The 22,545-nt window shown below is 42.6% G+C and overlaps 1 protein-coding gene across 1 annotated transcript in view; it reads right to left on the bottom strand.

Annotated features, from left to right (window-relative positions):
* Positions 1–5,943, bottom strand: part of Zdhhc2 (zinc finger DHHC-type palmitoyltransferase 2) — a 64,735-nt gene extending 58,792 nt beyond the window's left edge. The window contains exon 1 of the mRNA XM_036166360.1: positions 5,398–5,943. Within this exon, the coding sequence (XP_036022253.1) occupies positions 5,398–5,524 (127 nt within the window). The 5' untranslated portion in view covers positions 5,525–5,943. The remainder of the gene's footprint in view (positions 1–5,397) is intronic.
* Positions 5,944–22,545: the final 16,602 nt, after the last annotated feature.

The following is a 22,545-nucleotide window of genomic DNA, read 5'->3' as shown; positions in this document are numbered from 1 at the left end:
TGTGTGTGTATACAAGTGTGCCAGTGTATGGAGCCCAGAGAACAAATTCAGAAGTCACTCCTTACTAGCTCTTTACTTCGTTTTTTAAGGCAAGGACTCTTTCATAGGCCAGCTGACCAATCAGGCTAGCCAGGCTAGCCAGTGGCCTCCTGGGAACTAACTATCTGTCTCCATTTCCCCAGCACTGGAGTGTGTTACCACATCCAGCTTTTTACATGGCTGTGGGGTATTGAACTCATGTCTTCAAGCATGCACTGCAAATACCAACAGAGCTACTCCCTCAGCCCCAGAACATTCTACTGGTCTAGCTTCTAACTTACTCTAAAGGTCAGGCATCAGGTGTTTCACAAGATTTACATCCCGCCTACCAACTGTACTTTTCTAACACAGTTATATCAGAACATATCTACAGATTCATGCATCGTCAATGACTACACTGTCACGACAATAGCACAGCTGAGCAATTGCCATTCTTCTAGAAAGCCTTCTGAAACTCTGAATGCATAATGCCAAGGCTGACTTGCAGAAAAGTCTGTTAACTCATTAAACAGCAACATGAATGTTCCAGACTCAATAAGCAACTGCAAAGAGCTGAGACGTTTGATGAATGGTTGGTGGGGAAGGAGATGTTAGGACACTTAACTAGAGTAGTGAGATACACAGGTGCCACCTCTACTAGGAAACTTCGGGAAGGACATAGAACGTTTAGCAACTGCAGTATTCAATTCTCCCTCTACAATCAGGACAGGGTTGGCCTACATTACCTCTAAGCTTCGAGGACTGTTGTGGTTGCTTGAAATGACTTAAGGAAAACCACAAGGAAACTCAGGACTGGCAGTGTTTGCTCCAATGCTCATTGTCTGGTAGACAGCCGGGAAAATGTAGGGAATAGTATAGGACCCTGGGACTCCACTTGTCTTGGGCCAGTGTGAGACTCTTAAACTTGCCAGTGGGAGACTTAGCAACCTGTTACATCAAGCTGCATGCACACTGCACCCCCAAAATGGAATAAGTTTTTCTTCCTCTTAAGAACTGTCCAATTTAGGCAGACTTTGTTCAGTCATTCCCCCATTATGAACCAGTAGAAGATTGGAAGGGATAATTCAGCCTGCACTGGTTTGGGGTACATAAACAATAAAGCAAGTCTATGTTCCCTTTAGAGAATATATTCTGTTAACCATCTTCTGCCTATGCATAAAAGGGCAAAAATACAACTTAAATCAGATGCATGATGGGAAGGGCCATTGCAGTAGGAAAAAAAATGATTATTTAACCTAATTAACCAATCAAAATAGAGAACTACCCAAACTGCGCTCTTGTAACCAGAGCCTCCTTCCTTCCATCAGACAGGAAATCACCATGGTCCCTTGAGTATCTTCATTCATGCAGCCTGCCTGCTCTCTTGCAGAACACTCCACTTGGAATACAATTTGGTCACTCCTTTGCAATCTGTATGGGCTTTCAATTCATTCAAAAGGCCCACAACCCAGAAAAGAGCTGGCCCAGATACTCACCACTGGTAACAGCAGCACTTGCCTAAGGTCCAACTATGGCAGCGACACACTCAAGGCAAGCAAGAGACCAAAATGGTTCAGCCAAGGTTTGTGTTCATCTCTTACAATCATCTTAGGAGCGTTCGGTAGATTTTGAATTATAACAAGACGAAAGGTTTAAAAACATGCAAATCCATTTGAAATGTTAGCACTTGAGAGGAAAAAGTTTAATTGCCTTCTCCAGCAAGCAATGTTTCCATACTAATTATCATGGTGGCTTTGTAAAACACACACACACACACACACACACACACACACACACACACACACACACACACACACACACCAGGTCCAGCACATCCTCAGGTCACATCCAAGGCTGCAGACGCTCTTACTCCTCTAATTCTGCATCCTCAGTACACACTGTTTTATTTTTTAACCCTTGCAATGCACATTACCATATAGAAAACAAGATGGCTAACATGTGAATGGATCAAAGATGGGTAAGACAAAACAGAAACCAGGGATGGGGATAAGGGCAGGAGGAAGAGAGAAGTGGACCGATGAGAGGCAGGAAAGTGACAGAAAGGAGGGAGAATATGATGAAAGGGTTTTATTTAACTAGCAAACCATATAAACATATTCTAGATGATCAGAATTGGAAGCAATTTTACCTGAAACACTTGACTCTTACACATTACCTCCACATCCCATGTGTTTCTGATATACACACATTCCAAAAGAGAGGAGTTATTTTTGTAAAATACAAACACCAAGCAAAAATTGTGCTCACTGAGAAAGTGCCTAGAGAGCCACATACATGCACATTGTTAAATATAGAAACCAACCGTAATGAGAACCATTATCGTCCGTTTCCAAGGATACCAGGATAAGCACTACTCCTAAATTGCAGTTCATTCAGCAAAGGGCATGGAGTAATTTATATTCAGGGTCATCACTGGCTTACAGCAGATGTGGAAGGAGGGCCAGGGTAAATCAGCCCGCTTGCTTAATTCTGTTTGTTACCTACTTCACTTTTAAGTCCCTGACGCCTCTCCTTTGGTCCCAACCTTGGCCAATATTCAGAGGAAACATTTGAGGAAAATGACTGTAAATAACAACTTCTAAGAGGGGGGACAAATCCCCAGAGGGCAAGGCAGAAAGACCTGTGGTTAATGCAAGAGAGGGGGTGGGGGCTGGCACTCTCATTTCCTTTGTGAAAAGCTGTAATAGCTGGCTGTGTGCGTCAGTCACATTGGTCGCCATCTTTCCCTGTGCCTAGAGGAGAATGATACAGCTAAACTCAACTTCTCAGCCAACCAAGGTCAGGCAATGCAAGGCTTTTGGAGAATACCACGGATCTACTGCCATAGTGTCCAACATAAAACTCCCCTTCATCTTGAATTTCGCCTTCTGGCCTTTAGGACCCAGACTTTTTACAATACTCATGTTTGCGACAACTGAAATATTTAAAACTACTTTCTAACAATTTGGGGGGGTACTTCTGCACCCTTTATTTGTTTGTGGTAGTCCATTATCTGATTGCTTTTACTGTGGCAAGCATTTATGTCACCACAGGTGGGCTATGATGAGGAGCGGTCGGACATTTTGTCAGGTAAATATCTATAAGAGGCCACAGGCACCTAGGAAATTGTCCTTAAGTCAAATTGTCACTTATGAGAAGGGTGACTCAGATTTCACAGACAGCTTATCTTAAAATGATGAAAATGTAAATAAAAAGATGGCTGAGCTGCTGGGGAGATGGTTCAGTGGGTAAAGTGTGGACAAAGCATAAGGTCCCCAGTTCAGACTCCCTCAAACCCACATAAAAGCTGGATGGGTGCAGGCCAGCAATCCCAGTCCTGGGAGGTGGAGACAGGTCGATCGTGGGGGCTTGCCAGCCTGCTAGTCTAGTGCAAAGGTCAGCTGCAGTTTCAGTGAGAGAGCCTGTCTCAAAAGGGAAATTAGAGACTGATTGAGGAAAACACCCAATCTTCACTCTGGCTTCCACACCCACCAGCATGGGTGAGTGAACCTACATACACATGCACATAAGCAAATACTACATACACACAAACAAGAACAACGTGGTTCAGAGGTAATAGCAAGTTCTTATTTAGTTCCTTGACCATCACCTGTCTAGTCAATAGAATAAAACTTCCAATGGAGCATCTGGTACCTGTGATGGAAGAAACACCATCTGTACCTTCAAATGCTTCCTCATGATGGACATGGGCCATTATGCCAGGCTAAGCTTCTTAGCTTAATGTGATAATAAAGAACAAGCTGGCTATTTTGATAGTGAAGGCTTCTAGGGCACTCTGCTTTTGCAACAAATGACACTGTTAACTGTTTCTCAGAAGTGAAGGAATAAAATACAACTATGTAGCACACATACTGTAAATCAATAAACAAACTATTTACAGATTAACTGTTAATACAGGAACTGTAACTTCTTTAACATTCTTCTTATATATTATACATGATTGAATATTATATATTTATATGCATTGTTATAAAGATGTCAATATAGCCCAATCTTTTTTTTTTAAATCAAAACAAATTCACCCAATTTGTTTAAAAGGTTGTTTCTGAATCCAGTCAATAAAGTAATAATAGCAAATTTAAAGACTATATGAAATGGGAAGACAGTCTCAATTATCTTGAAAATTATGTCCGAATTATTCTGGTGTGTCATTTTGACACTATTTCTCACAGGACCAACATTTGGAGGTAAGATATCTTTAGACATGGTTTTGCATTTCAGGCCTGAAGCTTTGAAACTGCTCAACAGGGCCCCATTTGCTCCTTTTTGTCCTGCCCAAGGCTTGTGCTTAATGGGCAAACATATAGTAAGTTCAGTGGATGAACATCAGACAAAATATTCACAAACCATTGGCAGGAAAGTCATCCCTTGTTTGAACATTTCTCCCTGATAACATACATCAGGTTTTCACGAAACCTCCGAAGGCAGAAAGTTTGCATTAGCCATCATAACTGTATTCTCTGCTTATGCATACTCAATCTTAAAAAAAAAAAAAAAAAAACTTCAGCGTTGAAGTGCCCCACCCACCAATTCAGAAGCCTTATCTTGGAAAGGGGCCACTTGGCTCTCTGGATGTAAGAACCTCACATGATGGGTTCCCCGCTCCACTGTCTATTACCCTAGCATCTAGATTACAGTACTGTATTTCTCATGTCTTCGTAAAATACTTTCTAGTGGCTCACCTCCTCTGGCTTTTTTTTTTCCCAATTAGAAAGTGTCTTAATGATCAACCCTCAAACCAAAAACGCAGTCACAACACTAGTGAGCACTGTCACAATTTTTATAAAAGTAGAGCTGCGGCCATCAGGAGAGAATCTGGCTCTGCCACCTGAGCCTAAGGCCAGCCTTTCCCCGCGTGGGTCTGGCGCAGCTCTCATTCTTGGCCCAGCTTCCAGCCCTCTGGCCTCCAGCGCAGCTTCCCCAGCCTCAGCTCTTCAGAGAGGCTGCAGACAAGCCAAGACCACTGAGGTCCCAGGTTCTGTCCTGGCCAGCGAGGGGGTGTGGCTGGGGTGGTAGCGGTGAGCGAGAGGCAGCAGGGGTGCTCCGCGCTGTGCGTCCTGGGGTGGAGGTGACCTGGTAACCCGAAAGCTGCTAGGGGAGGCGGAGGTAGTGACAGAGTAAAGAGAGGTTTTTGAGGAGCTGGCTGACCTCCGCCGTGTTGTGTCAGGGGGACAGGGGTCGGGCAGGGCAGACACGCTGGCAGTGGGCAGCGCCCAGGGCGCCGGGGAGCCTGGCGGATGCGCAAAGTGGGAGCAATCGCGGAGCGGGGCAGCAGTCCCGGGACCGCAGGGGGTGGGGTGGTGGTGGTGGTGGTGGTGGCGGCTGCGTGCGGGGCTCGGGACGCGGCCGCCTACTCACCTATGCACAGCTGGATAGCGTAGGCGTAGTAGGACCAGCCCAGCAGCAGGCTGATGAAAACCACCGGGATCCAGTAGAGCACCCGCCGGCACCGCCGCCGCACGCCGCCCGGGCCCGAGGGCGCCATCTTCCAGCCGCACACACCTGCCCAGCTCCTCGGCCGCCGCCGCCCGCGGGCCTGGCTCGGGGCCGGGCTTGGGGCTCCCGGAGCACCCGGCGGGACAGGCCCGGGGGCGGCGGCCGGCTGCGCTGCGGCCACTGCGGCCGCCGTGGCGCTAGCTCCCCATCCCGCGGCAGCGAGCGGGCGCCGCGGACTCCCGCTGCTCAGCCCGGCCGAGGCGGCGGCTCTGATGCGGGAGGACGAAGGCGAGGAGGAGGAGGAGGAGGAGGAGGAAGAGGAGGCGGGAAGCTCCGCTCCGCCCCCGCCTGGTCCCCGCCCGGTCCCCGCCTCGCCACCTCCCACGGCGCGGCGGGCTGCGCCCTCCGGCGGGTGCCGGGGGCTCTGGGCTCGCTCTCCCGCTGCGCCCCCGGAAGCTCGACAACCCGCGCTCCCTAAGCCGCGGGCCACCGCGGGAGCGCGCGGGAGCGCTCGAGGTGGCGACCCGGTGCCCACCTTGGCCCTCCGGCCCCTGCGCTGGGCCCTGGATCGCGGGACTGCTAGGAGAAGCGACACCCGCTTAGGGTCACTCTCCCCAGCTGCAAGCCACTCCCAGGGCGCGGACCGGGATCGGAGGGGCCACGCTGCGCAGAGCCGCGAGTGGGAGAAGGGGTATGAGCGGCCCCCCGGCCAGCGGCAAACCCACTCCTCACACCTGCCCGGCCCGGGAAGGACTTGTGCCACTAAGTCCTTAAGCGCCCAGGCCCGCGTCCCTGAGTCCTGTTTGGAAAATTCTCACTTCAACTTGTGGGTGCTGGTAAACCGGTAGAGAGCAGCCAACGTGCGGCCAGTTTCCAGAACAGACCAGCGAAATAATGGTGTTTGGGCATGAGGATGCCTACCAAGGTGCCCAGATTGTCATCAAGAAGGCGGTTGCCAGAGGCCACCTTCTGGCTGGAAGGAGCCCAGTGAGCAAGTTGCATTTTGCTTTCTGAATCCACTGACAGCTGGAGTTAGGCATGACAACTCTTTGCTAGAAGAAGATTCTCTTTTTTTGTGTGTCAAATTATTTAGTGACCATAAGAGTAAAGTTTACAGCTACCCTCTCCCAAGAGTCAGGCGATTCCTTCTCTGCATTCTGTCTCATCCCATCCAGCCTGACAATGTTTTTTTTTTTGTCTTAAGGCGGCAATTCTAAATTTAGCATAGAGTAGATTTTAAGCGGTTGCCAAAACCACTGGAAGGGATCCTAAAAGTCGTTAGAACAAACATCCCACAGTTAGCTGTTCGAGAATGGAAACAGCTACATGTTTCTGAGATCGCCCCGCCTATTATATACATGATCGGTATGTGTAAGAGGCACCAGAAAACATTAATGAATACTCTATATTTACACCACACAACCATATTGAATACAATTACTTCATAATTGTGATAAGAATACTGAAATATAGAAATTCAGCCCAAGTTGAGTGCCACTGGATTTTCACCTATCTCCCTGAGACTGGATTAAATAACAATTATTTGTTATTTATAATATTAAATATAAATATAATGTGTAAATAAAATATAATACAAGTAAGCACATTTTAATTATAAATATAATATAAATAGCCAATCTCCATGAAACAGTCAGTGTATTAATATACAGACACAATCTCATCTCACTGACGTTCAACAGTGCACAGAAAATGGTAGTCAGGCTTATGTGGGATTTTGAGTCATTAAAATGTCCTATCCCAGTGAGTCACTTTATTTTCTGTTAATGTTTTATTTCTTTTCTGATAGTCTGTAGGGTGCACTAGAATGAAAACATAATTCCCCTGTTATCCTTAGTGCCTCCCATGGAAATCAATTTTATATTCTTCAATCAGGAATAGAATAAGGGAGTTGAGGGTGTGGCTCCCCTGTACAGTGCATGCTTAGCATGTTTGAGGCCCTGGGTTCCGCATGGCTCCACCAGTCTCCAATAAATAAAACAATAAGACTAACAAGAGGAATTGCAATTTCCATATCAGAACTGAGATAACCTCATGAAGATGCCATTGGGTGGTGCCAGTGGACACTACTGTCGACTCAAGAGGTCATCGACCCTGGGAGCCTGGAGAAAGTGCCATCGTGTCTCATCAGATAACTCATAACACCTGCATCACCTTCAACGGGCTTTTAGGGCTTGAAGGCAAACCAGGAGGAGAATTTATTTTATACAGCTTTCCATAGAAACAATATGCAGATTCAACATCCTTTAGAGGCCATTTTTTAATTGCTTCTCTAAAACATCCATTGTTCACATTTATGATATCTGCGAAGTATTTCCAACTCTTTGCTGCATTAAGGATACTATTGTTAACTGAGTTGCTGAATGCTCATAGTTATCTTAGAAAATGTCCAGCACAGGAAGGCAAGAAGAATCATGTCTGAAGCCACACAATGACAAGATTCATTCCTGCCTGGTCTCTAATTTGACAGGCATAAACACGCATGCACAAATGCAAGCTCTTTGGTCGGCAGCCAGTTCTAGACACCAGGCTTTTGTGAGTCTGGAAAGACAACCTTTATCCTCAGGAACAGACAGCCTTTGATCCCCCTTTCCACAGGAAACCAGTTGGAAGGCCATACACAATTGATCAGAAACGTACTCTTCACAGAGGTATGCAAGTTTCCACTCTTTATTATTTTTAAATTACAAGATGTGGGTGAATTGTCAGGCAGAAGGAGGTAAGGGGGATTCTTGAGAAGAGCCTGTCCACCCTGGTTCACATGGCTGTAACTTTGCCCCAGCGAGGCTTCTGCCATGGTCTCTCTCCACTCAGAAGTTTATGAAATTGAGTACACACTTCAAAGACGTTCTCTTTTTAAATTGCAAACGTCCTGTGATAAGATCTTGGTTCTATGAAGGATTCTCGATCACCATTGCCTCTGCATCTCCCCGTCCCCCCCCCCCCCCCCCAGTCTTCAGTCCCCAGACCCCAACCCCATCTTGCCTTTGTGGTTAAGACTCCAAATTTTGCTTCTGCTCTTATATTCAGGTTCACCGAGCCTCTTGAATAGTAAGTATCAAGAAACCAACCCTTCAGCCAAGCCCAGAAGCCACAGACACACAGCACCAAATTTCACTAATGCCCGGGGGCCGCCTAATCTCACTCCTCAGTCAATGCACTCACTTTTGTTGACTTTATCTGGTCCCCTGCTTGATGGTTACCACTTCCTCTTGAAAATATTCTTGGTGATGAATATTACAGTAAGCGAATATCTTTGAGGTATATTCTGAATTTTATTAGTCTCGTATGTGTAAAGAAAAAATTGATTGTATAGTTATCTATAAGGTATGATACTTAATGAGTACCAGCACCAGTAATGAAGATTGGAAGGAATGAAGCTGGGGTGTGATCTGTTTTCATTTATTGATGACTTTTCCATTGCTGAAAGACTATCTTTTATTGTTTTCTTCAATGAAGCGTATCTGTTTGGAGAGTGGGAGGCTGAACCAGCAATCAATGATATTGGCGAGTCCCAGGTTATGTGCGTGTTTATAAATAGCTGTGCTGGCTGGTTTGATGTCAACATGACGTAAACTAGAGTCATCTGAGAGGTGGGAGCCTCAATTAAGAAAATGCCTTCATAAGATCAGGTTGTAGGCAAGCCTGTGGGCATTTTCTTACTGACTAATAAGGAGGTTCCGGGCCATTATGAGTGGTGCCCTCCCTGAGCACCTGGGTTCTATGAAAAAGTTTAGCAAGCCACAAGGAGCAAGCTAGTAAGCAGCTCCCCTTCATGGCCTCTGCATCAGCTCCTGCCTCCATGATCCTGCTTGAGTTCCTGCCCTGATTTCCTTCAGTAATGAACTGTAAAATGGAAGTGTAAGCAAAATAAATAAGCTTTTTCCTCCTCAACTTGCACGTGGTCATGGTGTTTCATCACAGCCATAGAACCCCTAACTAGGACAGTGGCAGAGATATTTTGAGAAAAGAACATGCAAGCACCAGACATGATGTTTCTGGACACATGTGAAAGGAAAATGGTCTTAGAGAAGGATCTTGCTTTGGGAACACAGGAATGAAATGATGCTTAGATGCTGATGCAGAAAAGTGCCTTGGCTTTCAAGAGTTAGGTTTTCATTTGCTCTGGAATTGATTGCATAGAATGAAAGACCACTTCCAAGGTCTAAGGTTGCTTCACTGTGTGGTCCATTGGGTGAAAACACAGAAAATTGTAAATAGGGGGAAAATTGGTCAATCCCCTATCAAGCACCCTAGAATGTCTGTGCGCTTGTTAATGTGTCCGGCCACTAGATGGCAGCAGCATCCTAAGCAGTGCCGTTCTCTTGGCATTTTCTGTATAGATTAAATAGCATGAAACATTAACTTCACCATAGCAATTATAAATTATGACTTAATGATCAATTACACATAATTATCACCGCTTATAATTATAGAATTTCATATTATAATTTAGTGGCTAATGAATAAAAATATTAACCTTAAGTAGAAATTAAAAAGGCAAAAATAATCTTTCAATACAGGAAGTCACCTGGATTCCGATTCCACTTCGGGTAATGTGAAGTAAGAATAATACCTGAAAATAAGAATTTTTTATTTAAATAATTAATCTTGCCTAAACTGATCCCCTCTCTCACCTGTAATGGGGAAGGGTAAAACTCTTTAACCCCAAAGGTGGGCAAATGTCCCCCTTCATGGATCAGCATCTCCAGCATGGATAGTTTAAAAATAATTTAATTTTCCATATAAATTTGTTGGTTGGAATAGAAAATAATGGATTTCACTCTGACATTTTCTCAACACACACACACTACTTCATTCATACCATGCATTTACTTCCCTCATCCCACCTTCTATCATACATTCTCATCCTCTACTTACGGTCCTTTCCCCCTCCAGATCATCCCCTCTTTGTCATAACTGCATGTGTATGCATGTACATGTGCATATAAATCTAGACTCCAAATACGAAAGAAAATAATAGATTTCTTTTTAACATGGTAAAACAATGGCACAAGCCCAATGGAAGAATCTGCCATCCGTGAGTGACCATTCAAAGGCCAGCAGCCTGACCAAAAGCAACAGAACCCTGCAGTGTGGCAGCAAGTATCCCGGCGATGCCAAGGATGACAGAGGTATTCTAGGCAGACCTATTTTGGTGCCAACATCTTGGCTATGCACCAGCTTCCTTTGTTCCAGCTCAAGCTGGACTCTCTGGTCTTCTTGTTGATTCTGCAGGGTACCTGTATAGCTAAAAAGACAGTGTGTGTGTGTGTGTGTGTGTGTGTGTGTGTGTGTGTGTGTAATCAATTAGATTTTATTTATGTTTACAGCTCTGTCAGAGTTTTAGTTTTATTCTGCATTTGCATTTATTAAAGGAGTTGTTATCAGCATTGAGGTCTGGGCTGGGTATTTCTAGGTTCTTGGTCTTTTATCCAAAGAACTGAAAAGAAAGGCTCATGTTATTTTGCAAAAGTAGCTAGATAATTTTATTCCATGTGAAGCAAAGTACAGTGGTACACGGGGTTGGTAAGATGGTTTAATAGGTAACAGCACTTGCCTACAAGCCTGAAAACCCGTGTTCAGTTCTTGGAACCTACATGGTAGATGCAGAGACTCCCTCAAACTGTCCTCTGCCTTACACACACACACACACACACACACACACACACACACACACACACACATACACACACTACATTGTGGGAGCTCACAGAGGTTTCCTGGTGAAATCTGAGCTTGTTTTACCCAGCAGGACTGCATAAGAGGATGACTGGACCACGGACCTGGGTACCAGGTGTTTGGAAGTGTCTACACTTGGTTGTATATAGCAAGGGGGAGGTCTTTTGCCCCGCCCCTTGGCATTGTTATAAAAAGCCCTTCTGAGTAAAGTTCTGGGCCGTTGGGGGTTGACCCAGGTCCTCCCGAAGCTACCTATGTTTCTGTCTTTCCTCTGGTCAGCTAGGTCTCTCTTTCTACCTAATATTTCTTATCCCTCTCTCCTCAAGAGTTCCTATGAAAGGTGGTTCTTGCTTTCCACACTACATATGTTCAAAAGATCTTTTAAACAGGGCTACACTTTCAGGAACGACAAGAGTCCACAAGAGTGAAGGTATTCAAGAGCTATAGTCTTTTTAAATAATGTAAATGAAGGAAGGGAGGGTTACCAAGGGGCATGTTTGGGTAGTCCCCATTTTGATTGATAGATTAGGTCATATATTATCTTTTCCTATATACCTGTTCTCTCCCACAATGCATTTGATTTTAATCATATGAATGGCCAATTATGCATAGGCATAAGATAGTAAATTGTGCATTCTTGCAAAAAGTTCATTTGAAGGACACAATTTTCCTTAATGCATATGGTCCCCAAACCAGTTTAGGCCAGATCAGTATTTCTGTTCTTCTTGCTTTGATACATTGGAAATATATTTGCCTACGTTTCATTATTATTATTAGAAGAAAAGCTTATACTACTGTTCAGAGATGGCAGATGTGGAATTCAATGCAGATCAGTGTTAGAAGTGGGTTCTGAGGTTGCTAGGCACATTGTTTGGAGGTGTGTGTGTGTGTGTGTGTGTGTGTGTGTGTGTGTGTGTGTGTGTTAGGATATGCAGGTAAAAGAGGCTGCTGAGGACATTAGGATAAGATGAGATTATGTATAACATATACTGTAACCTCAGGCTACTTCAGATCCATTCAAGACAGGCTGAGGTGCTCTGAGAAACAGAGACACAGGAATACAGGAACCAAGTCCATCATGTCATTCTCTAAACCTGCACTACCCACTAAGCAGTCATCAACCACACATATTATTCAAATAAAATCTAAAGCTAAATTCGTTTTTTAAATTTTTTTAAAAGTTTTATTTATTTATTATGTACACAGATGAGGGAGCCAGATCTCATTACAGATGGTTGTGAGCCACCATGTGGGTGCTGGGAATTGAACTCAGGACCTCTGGAAGAGTGCTTATTATAATTATCTTACTGAAAATGCTACAGAATCTTAATCCTCAGCTATTCATTCTTTCTCTTCCCTTCCTCTCTCCCTCCCTTCATTCCTTCCTTCCTTGTGTGTGCACGTATTGTATACATGTGTATAAACACGTATGTGTGCGTGTATGCTTGCCCGTGCAGGAATGTTGTGGAGGCCAAAGGTCAAAGTCAGATGTCTTCCTTCATCACTCCTTGCCTTATTTTTTTTGATGGTCTCTCACTGAATCTTTACTATTTTATTGAATTAGAGGGAAAACCAAACAGAATGAAAACTTACCCAAATGTATCATTTTGTTCAATGCACAAAATCCAAAATCTCTAAACATTTGGATTCTGAACCTTCAACAGCTATACTGCATGTTTGGAAAAGCCTCAAAGCCACATTCTCTCACATTCCGTATATAAATGGTTTTGTTTGTCCACTGCCATGTTGAATTTTATAGCCTGGCCTGTTAGCGAAAACTGAATATAAACAAACAGAAAAGCCTTTTCAGCCAGTGAGATAATCCAAAGATATTCAGAATATGGCGTGCCTAAGTAACAGTTGAAAACAATTATAGACTCAAGAACTCTCAGGTGTAGGATGTAATTTACACTGGATAAATTCTTGCTGATGGGAATCCCTCATAATCATATTTTTTGACTACGAATCCAAAGTAAACATGCTTTTTTGGGTTAAATGTCATCATTGAATATTTATTCTTTATTTTTAACTGCCCTTTTCAAAAGCTGGGGTGATGACAGAGGAGAAACTGCTTTGGTGTTTTTCAATTGCACAATTGTAAGTTGTATCAGGGGCTTTGTCTTCAAATTCAATCTAGGTCTTTGATAACACTCGGAAATATTCACTCAAATAAAACATTATTTTCAAAGTTAATAGAGATAACTTTGGCTACTTTTCTTCTCTTTCTTTCCTTTTCTTCCTTTTTCCAAGAGAAGGTGTTTTGAACCAGAGTCAAGTGGGTTTACACTGGTCACTGGGTATGACTTAATAATCCCCTTCCACATCTGCCATAAACAAAACTCAGTGTCATTAATCCAGCCTGAAACTCCACAGAGCCACTGAACTCAACCAGTATTTTTCAGAGGCTTCAGTGTCAACCTTGCCAAGTAGCCAAAAAGGAAGTATTCTGATGGCCCTGAATGAAAGTAGATCATTCTGTGTCCCAAGACTCATGCTAGCCAGAACTGAGACCATGTCTCCCAGCACTGCTGGTTTAGAGTCTAAACCCAATGTTTACCTTTAAAAGTTTGTGTAGCTAGCTGACTCTTCTAAGTTTCTCAAACACCTTCAAAGTAATCATTTGTACATAAATTTGTTCAAGACTCTGTTTTCTCAGTTATCACCCAACCAGTCTTCAGTCTTCAGACTCGTCTTCAAGTAAAAGACAGTTTCTAGTATCATAAACCTAAAAATATCAACTCTCTGTTACTTTGCATTTTTTGTGTATGTATAGTAGTAGAGTTAAGATTAGATGGGAGGGAGTCCTTTTCTTTCTTACATGTACAAATAAAAGCCCAGCCTTGTGAATATTCAGAGAAGAGAAAATGTCAAGTTTTGTCTAACTCTATTGCCTGTGGTGATGGACCTGTCCTATGTCCTACATCTGCACTGCCCAGTGGAACATTGGAATATTGAACATTGGAGGATGGCTTCCCCAGCCAAGGAACTAAGAGTTTTATCTTATTTAAATTTACAATACATCATTTACAATGGCTGGTACACATTAACTGCTTGAACTTTTCTTAGGTTTTATGGCAAACAAAAGTACTCACTTACCCGACAGGGGCTGGGGTGGGGATGGTCGGAGAGTTAGGAAGATAGTATTAACTTCAAGATAGCTACTGGTAGACTAAAGCACACTACAGAAGTTCCATCTTGAATAGACAGTGTTGGGAGGGATTATTTTTACCACAATGTTTCTCCATATAGAAAAAATTATGTCGATTATATAATGGAATGTTCTCATTTCAGAAGAAGATTGAATCTATTTCCAGAGATACTGAAGAGAAGGCAAAATATTGTCTTATATGCCTTTAGACATCATATTGTATGCTAGACTTTTAGAATAAACCAAAGTATCAGCATTAAAGTTTGGTTTTCCTCCAAGAATTGCTGTGTGGAAATCTGAGTTGGACTAAGGGGTTTGGAATAGTGGATGGCACAATACAGCAAAGAAAACACCCCAGTTTGTGTCTCTTACTTGAACAGAGATAAGTTTATCACGATAGTCACTTGTGTGTATATCATTAAAAATGTTTTATTTGTATACTTCTAAATGTAGCTAAAACTTGATATAAAACACATATCCAAGATTCAGAATTATTTTGAATTGCTATGACATAAAACATAGACATTTTACATCTAAAAGTAAGATTGTCCATAACCCATATGAAATCTGGACATAATTTCTGTGAACATTTTGGTGCCAACATATATTTCTCAGAACTTGCTGGTGTCCATTTTGAGCATAAAGGTGTAAATTATATACAGCAATAGCTCTGGAATCTTCTCATCAAAATAGTGTGATCTCCAGCTCATTTGAATAATTTACCAAGTCAGATATTTCCATTTGGTCGTCCAGATCTTCCCTGATTTATAGGAGGCTCATATACAATTCATGTCAATGGGCTTCTTTGCATCCTGGATTCTAGTTGGCTCACTCATTAGGAGGAAGACCAGAGGGCCAAAAAATAACATAGGGTTTCAGTTCCATCTCTTTTAGCTTGACAGGAGAGGTTGTAGCTTATGGGAGGTAATGGCCATCACCTCTCTTTATATGGAGGTCAATCACTGTATTACTTTTCAAAAACTTTCGATCCTTATTTATTTTTATTGTATGAATGTTTTGCCTGCTTGTATTTTTGTTTTGTCTCTGTGTAAATCAGGAGAGAACATAAATTTCCTGGAACAGGAGTTACAGACAGTTGTGAGCCGCTATGTGGGTGCTGGGAACTGAACCCTGGTCCTTTACAAGAGCAGCCAGTGCTCTTAACCACTGAGCCATCTCTCCAGTCCCCTTATCACTTTTCTTGAGCCTGTGGTAAAATAGCTGAAAAGGGAAACTTCATGGAGGAAGGACTTTTTTAGGGTTCTGATTGTAGGGGTCCAGTCTATCATGGTGGGGGAGGCATGGCCGCTGCTACAGCTCGTCCGCTGTCAGGAAGCAAAGAAAGATAATGCTGCTGCTCAGTTCACCTTCTCCTTTGTACTCTGCCAGGGACCCAGCCTGTGGAACAGGATTGCTCACATGTAGCGTGTGATTTTCCTCTTCAAGGCAATCTATAAACTTCATGGACATGCCTAGATGTTGGTCTCCTAGGCAATTCTTGATCCTGCCTACTTGACAATCAATACTGAATAGCATCATCACCAAACTAACCCAGTGGTCCATGCTGTTTGCTTTCTTTAATAAGTTTTTCTCAATGATCAGTTATGATTGTGTCACCTCTTTTCTGATCCTTTCATTCTTAATATAACACATTCAACCTACTGGTAAATCTAAGCAGTCTACGTTTTGCTACATACAAATATACAAATTTCTACTAAGTCTTTGATTAGAAAGTCTTACTATCTTTAATTATTGATTTAAAAATGAATAAAAATTCACAACGTGATTATACATTGTGGAATAACACACAACAGCTATAGAACAGAAAATCTAGAGAAAAGGGATGGAAATTTCTTGGCATTCAAGAACTTGCAAATTGACTCTGCTTCCACTGTGTATCTTTTGCTTATTTTGTTAGAGTTGAAATGACAACATGTGTACACAAGTTCTTTGAGCGTCTTCCTGTTATAGAAGCTAACTGGGCATGGTTGCACATACCTGTAATTCTAGCACATGGAAGGACAAGAACAGGAGACCAAATCGGAGGCTACTCTGAGCTACGTGGTAAGACCCTAACTCAAAACAAAACAAAGAAAAAAAAAACCCATCTAAGCAAAAACCCAGATGCTTGGTGATGTGATGGCCAGTGGTGGCTGCTTTCTGATTCTAGAAGGCATCTTTTGGCCATGTCCTCTAAGGATGTAAGCTTTCTTTGGCATCCTTCAAAAAGGTTCTGACTCCATCCAAGGGCTCCCCTACTCCAAGCTAATCACCCCTTTATTAGGATCACATCTCTCTGGGGGCTAGGATTTCAGCACAGGCACTGGACACATTCAGAGCTCCCCAGTCAATGCCTCACCTCTGTTTATCAGAATGAACTGGAACTAACATGAGTAACTTTGGACTAGGAAAAACCATCTCAGTGATGGGTCCCTGAGAGCCTGGAAGCCATGCCATGAGCCTATAGCTTGCTGAGTAAGTAGTTCTGGAACTGTTCTTTCAGATGCCTCTGGTTTCATCGGACAGTAAGTGCAGTCTCATGAGCTAAGCTAAACTGCTCCTGAATGGGACATTGTAGGAGATTCGTGTTTTTTTTTTTTTTTTCCATTGCCTTCTGGGATCATTTTTAATGCTTTAGTAGATGCTTCTGCAGCAAAGGACCTGGTGCTTTATAGCATTGGTTTCAAATATGAGGCATGAGCGAACATCCCAACTTGAAGCAATCAGATGATTGATACTTAGAAAACAGCCAGCCAGAGACACAGGGAAATAAAGGAGAGAAAAGAAAGAAAAACAAATCGGAGAAAAAGAAATATTAGCAAGAGAGGAACACAGAGAAGGTGGCCATAGTCTAGTTTACCGTGGATAATTCTTGTTTGTGGCATCATCCTGATGTAATACTCAAGGGCCCCTTTTCATTTTGGAAGTGACTTCATTTGAATAACAAATTATATATCCTTAGAAAGGATGTTATGTTGGCATTTTTCCAACCCAAGCACAGGTAGGTGTGTGTGTGTCACACACCCATGTGGCAGCCAAGGTCATCATTGGTATCTTCCTCAGATGCTCTTTAACATATTATTTTGAGATGAGGTCTCTCACTGAACCTGGGGCTCACTGACTTAGCTAGACTGTCTGGGCAGCCAGCCTTAGGGACCCTCGTCCCTGACTTCTTGGAGGTAAGATTACAGCCCAGCCTTTTAAATAGAGGTTCTGGGGACTGAACTCAATTCCCCATGCTTGCATAGTAAGCATTTTACTGATTTAGCTGTCTCCTACATGCAGCCCAGTTTTCTGCCCGAATACCCCTTACCTTTCCCAGTACTTCGTGCCAAATCTGTGCCAGCGCCAGAGCACTGGCTCAGTTGACTCAACTTCCCACAAGAGCATAAGTATTGGTTTTATATTTACTGATAGATGATCTCTAGAGGATTATTTGACTACCTTAAACTTCAAATACAAGGAATATAATACCTAATCTACCCTTCCATAGGATTGTTGGGGATATTGAAAATAGTATGCATATAAAATGTTTACCATATATATATATATATATATATATATATATATATATATATATATATGCACTGAGAATTTTATGTGTGTAATATATATGTACAAGCTATCTATGTACATATGCATATTGAATGTTAGCTAATATCAGTATTTACTGTCACAGAAGAAAAACTGCCTCCTTAACACTGGAAAACCTGAGTTAGGACATGGATTTGACTATGAACATCTCAAGAATGGTAACTGCATTTATAATTGTAATGTTAGAACACAGATGAGGTTTATGAAATGTGCCAAGGAGTTTAAAAGTCAGGCAAAAATAGTACTTGCCCTTAAGGCTTGCTATTTCTTCCTTCCTTCCCCTCTCCCTCCCTCTTTCCCTACATTAGGTTCATTTACACTTTCAAAACAAATTCATCCGTTATCTACTAAATGCAAGGATTTTTTAATGCACAGAACTAAATAGTGATTTTCAGAAAGTACAAAGCCTTATTTCCATTTCTGAAAGGAAAACCCTTAAATTAAGTTTACAAAGTATATGTGGGAGTATTAATTAGAGGGCTGAAGCCAAGTTAAAAAATATGTTAAATATACTTATATATATATTTTATTGATCAAATTTTATTTTAAATTAGCTTTGAACAATAACATCAACTTTATGCTATAAAAGAAATTCATTTTCGCTTTTGACTTCTTTTTTTAAACAAAGAGTGGGAAAATGCAAATTGTGTGGATGTATAATTTGAAATCTTAGGGATTCCAGGGAAAAGAGCTGACAGGAGACAGCTCACTTGCTCCTTGTTTCTTTCTTTCTTTCTTTTTTTTTTTTTGTCATAGTCATTCTTCATTTCTGTTTTTAGGAACAAGGAAAACTAGTAGACAGAAACAGAAATAGTCCTGCATACATGAACTATATATTTTACAAGCACAGCATAAAATGTTCAATAAACCCAATTGTCTAAAAGCCAAGAGACTCCAATAAATAAAAGTGGCAATATCCACTAAAATTTACCGTTTTCCCCTTTACAGAACAGTGTCACAGCAATATTTACCCAATGAAATTGCTAATTTTTTTCTTTTCATTGATTCTATTCGATGTCAATATGAGTACTACTTTATACTTCTAATACCTAATTTCTAACATTTCATGACTTGTTTACCTTTTTGGAATCCTCGAGGTCAAGTTACTTATGATTATAAATAAGCTGATTTGACGTGAACAGTCTTACTGTAGAATAATGACTAACACTTGCTAAGGGTTTAGCCTGTGCTACAGTTGCTGTCTTATGGGAATTCCCCGTGCAATCCTCACAGCATCTTTGAACATGGCTACTACCATTACCTTCACACCTGAAAAGCCTGAGGCTGCTAACCGTGGGAACCTTGTTTCCCTACAGGAATGACTAGGTCTTTGCGGTACTGGAGCTGGGGATCTTGGGCTTTGGGCTACCATGATGATTCCTGTCCGTAATTTTGGGGTTTATTTTTTTCTGGTGCTAAGAATCAAACTCCAAGTCTTGGGAATAGTAGGTGGGCACCTGCCTCACCACTGGACTGGATCCCTATGAGGTGGGCAGGGACAGAGACACAGGGACACTGAAAGCCCAGGCTTACCCACCATGCTCTTCTCGCAGCCCAGGCTTACCCACCATGCTCTTCTCGCAGCCCAGGCTTACCCACCATGCTCTTCTCGCAGCCCAGGCTTACCCACCATGCTCTTCTCGCAGCCCAGGCTTACCCACCATGCTCTTCTCGCAGCCCAGGCTTACCCACCATGCTCTTCTTGAAGCCCAGGCTTACCCACCATGCTCTTCTTGCAGGGTGGGTTGAAGGTAGACCCGTTTGCGTGTGTTCTAAGTATCCTCCTTGGAAGTAGTTATATCTGTTGGGTTTTAGACTTGCCCTACTTTCTCGGTTCTCTCCCAGGATCATTTAACTTTATAATTATGCAAACTTACGCCTGTCTTAATGATATACCGACTCATTCGTTTAGTTGAAAGGTACAAACCAAATCCATTTTTTAAAATACTGGGAACCTAATTGAAAATTTTCATGAATCATCTTAATGCGTAATTGGTACCCAGGAAACCTCAATTTTCTCGAAGTGCTAATTAGCTCCATATTCATCTTGAATGAATCTCCTCTCTGGCAGCACTTCGTCTACCAATGCAGTGCAGGCTGCGGGAAGCTCTGCCGACCGACTATCAAACACTTCTTCCGCTGTACTTGAAGATGATGGCATGGATGTTTATTACTAAAAGGTGAGGTGGCCAGCGTCTTCCTGGCACTGGCTGAAGACAATGCCATCATTGTTTGTTAGTCCTTGCAGTTTCTCTTTCTTTTCCATTTCCTCCCCAGCTGTCACTCATCACTTCCTCCCATGCTTTATTCCGGCTGATCCGATACAGTCCTTTGCCAACAGCCCACAGCTCTACCGTCAGCTGGAAGATATTCTGGAAAAGCCTCATCTTTTCATACTCCATATCTCATGAAAAAATACCACATCCACTTGCTATTGTTTATTTGTTGTAAATTTGTTCTTGAGCTGAGGCTCGAACCCAGGGCCTTGTGCTTGCTAGGCAAGCGCTCTACCACTGAGCTAAATCCCCAACCCTATTTGTTATAAATTTACATCTGGCAAAAAAGGCCAATCTCCACCTCTGAATAGCATAAAAATATTGATCTCTCCTTTACCTGCTTCTTACTATTTTATATTTCTTCAAACTCAGACACACTCACACAATGACCCAACTTCTCTTTAATATTTTGTTTTCAGAATTTCCTACAATTCATACTTCCTTTACATTGTTTCCTCCATTTACTCCCAAATTCATAACCTCTTCTTCTTTCTCATCGTTACATAATACTGGTGTGTGTAGTGTGTGTGTGTGTGTGTGTGTGTGTGTGTGTGTGTGTATCACACACACATAGCCTGCTTCATCCATTTAGTGTTGCATGTATGCATCTGTGTTTAGGGCAGAGCACTGACTATATAACCTATCCATGGCTCAACCCTGTAAAAGACTGATTCCCCCCTCTTAGCAGCAGTTAATAATTGTCTATAGCTCTTCATCTAGGGCAGAGCCTGTGAACCCCAATCCACGTTGGCATGGCAACCGATGCTGTCATTGTGAAAATCTTGTTTAAGTGATCAGATGTCTGAGATTTATAAGGTGCAGCTTCCCTGTGCTATATCAAAGACATTACTTCCCAACATATGTCCATGTCTTCTGGCTCTTAACATCTTTTACCTGCTCCGTTCTCTGAGTCTTAGGCAGAGGGCCTGAGCTGTAGAAGTATCCATTGGTGTTGGGAATCTGTCTGCTGTCCTCTGTATTTCCACCAGTTTTGGATTTCTGTAATGATCTCCAGGAGAGTAAAAAGGGACCATGGGAGGTGGGAGGAGGGTACAGTAGGACACAGGTGCTCTGAGGGGGGAATGGGGTAGGCTATAACTGAGAAATGCGGTGGAAGAGCAGCACAGGGAGGGGACCACACCACCAAGCTTGTTTAAAAAGACCCTTAGGTAATTGTGGGGGACCTGCCCCCACCTTTACCCCTCAGGATACGCTTGAGGAATGAGGGATAAGAGATTTAGATAGAAATATAGAGGAGAGAGAGACAGAAACACAGGGTAGCCTCAGGAGGGTTTGTCTAAGGGCTTTTTTATGGGAATACCAAGGGGTGGAGCAAAAGACCTCCCCCTTGCCAGATCAAAGCACACCACATGTCCAAGTGCAGACCCTTCCAAACACCTGGTAACCACGCATGTGGCCAATCCATCCCTTTATGCAGCCCTGCTGGGCAAAGCAAGCTCAAATATCACTAGGAAATCTCTGTGGGTTCCCACAGGTTTATGTTTTATATTTACTTAGAAATACATAGTTTATTATAAATGTATGGATATACATGCATACATATAGGTATATAGCTTGGGTAAACTTATGCCACTTAGGCTGATATTGTTCTTCTCAAGAGCCATAAAAAAAATCCAGTGACAGAATGGGAAACGTCCTTTTGAGTTGTTGGCCAGGGGAGCACAAGCAACTCAAAAACAGCAAAACAACAACAACAACAACAACAACAACAACAACAACAACAACAACGTTATTGCTGTAACCATTGCTTGCCTCCCAGAAGGTGACAATAAGACTCTTATGTTGAAGACACCACATACTTTGGACACAGGACTCTGCAGGATCAGGCTGGAACTGACCTGAAAGTCTGAGGATAGTATCTCAGCTCTCATAGTATCTAAGGATGCTCTGCAAGCTCTCAAGGCAGAAAAGCAATCAATAGTATTACCCAAGTATAAAGCCTATGAACCACAACACTAACTAGCCTGGCAAGACATCTCCAAGGGTACAATAGTGGCACTTATATTTTAGGGGTACCCAGCAGCCATCTAAATGGACATAAGGCCCTCTCAATAAAGGAGTTGATGCCTGGTACTGTAAGCCTGGCTAAGTACCCATGGCTGGTGAGGTCATGGATCCTGGAGAAGAACCCGTTTCCTAAACCAGGTTAATTTCTAAGTGAATCCCAAATACTTTCCCTCTAACAGACAAGAGTAGCCTTCACACAAAATCAAAGAAGCTTCTTTTCACAAAAGACTAAGACCATTAAAAATTCTTCATCTCAGGAAAGAACCAGCTAGATAAATTTGGGGGCCCAGAGCAAACTGAAAATGTAGAACCAATTTTAAAAAA

The sequence above is a fragment of the Onychomys torridus genome, chromosome 17, assembly GCF_903995425.1.
Source record: "Onychomys torridus chromosome 17, mOncTor1.1, whole genome shotgun sequence".
NCBI lineage: Eukaryota > Metazoa > Chordata > Mammalia > Rodentia > Cricetidae > Onychomys > Onychomys torridus.
Note: the sequence above shows the minus strand (reverse complement) of the source record. Positions and strands in the feature narration are given on the sequence as shown.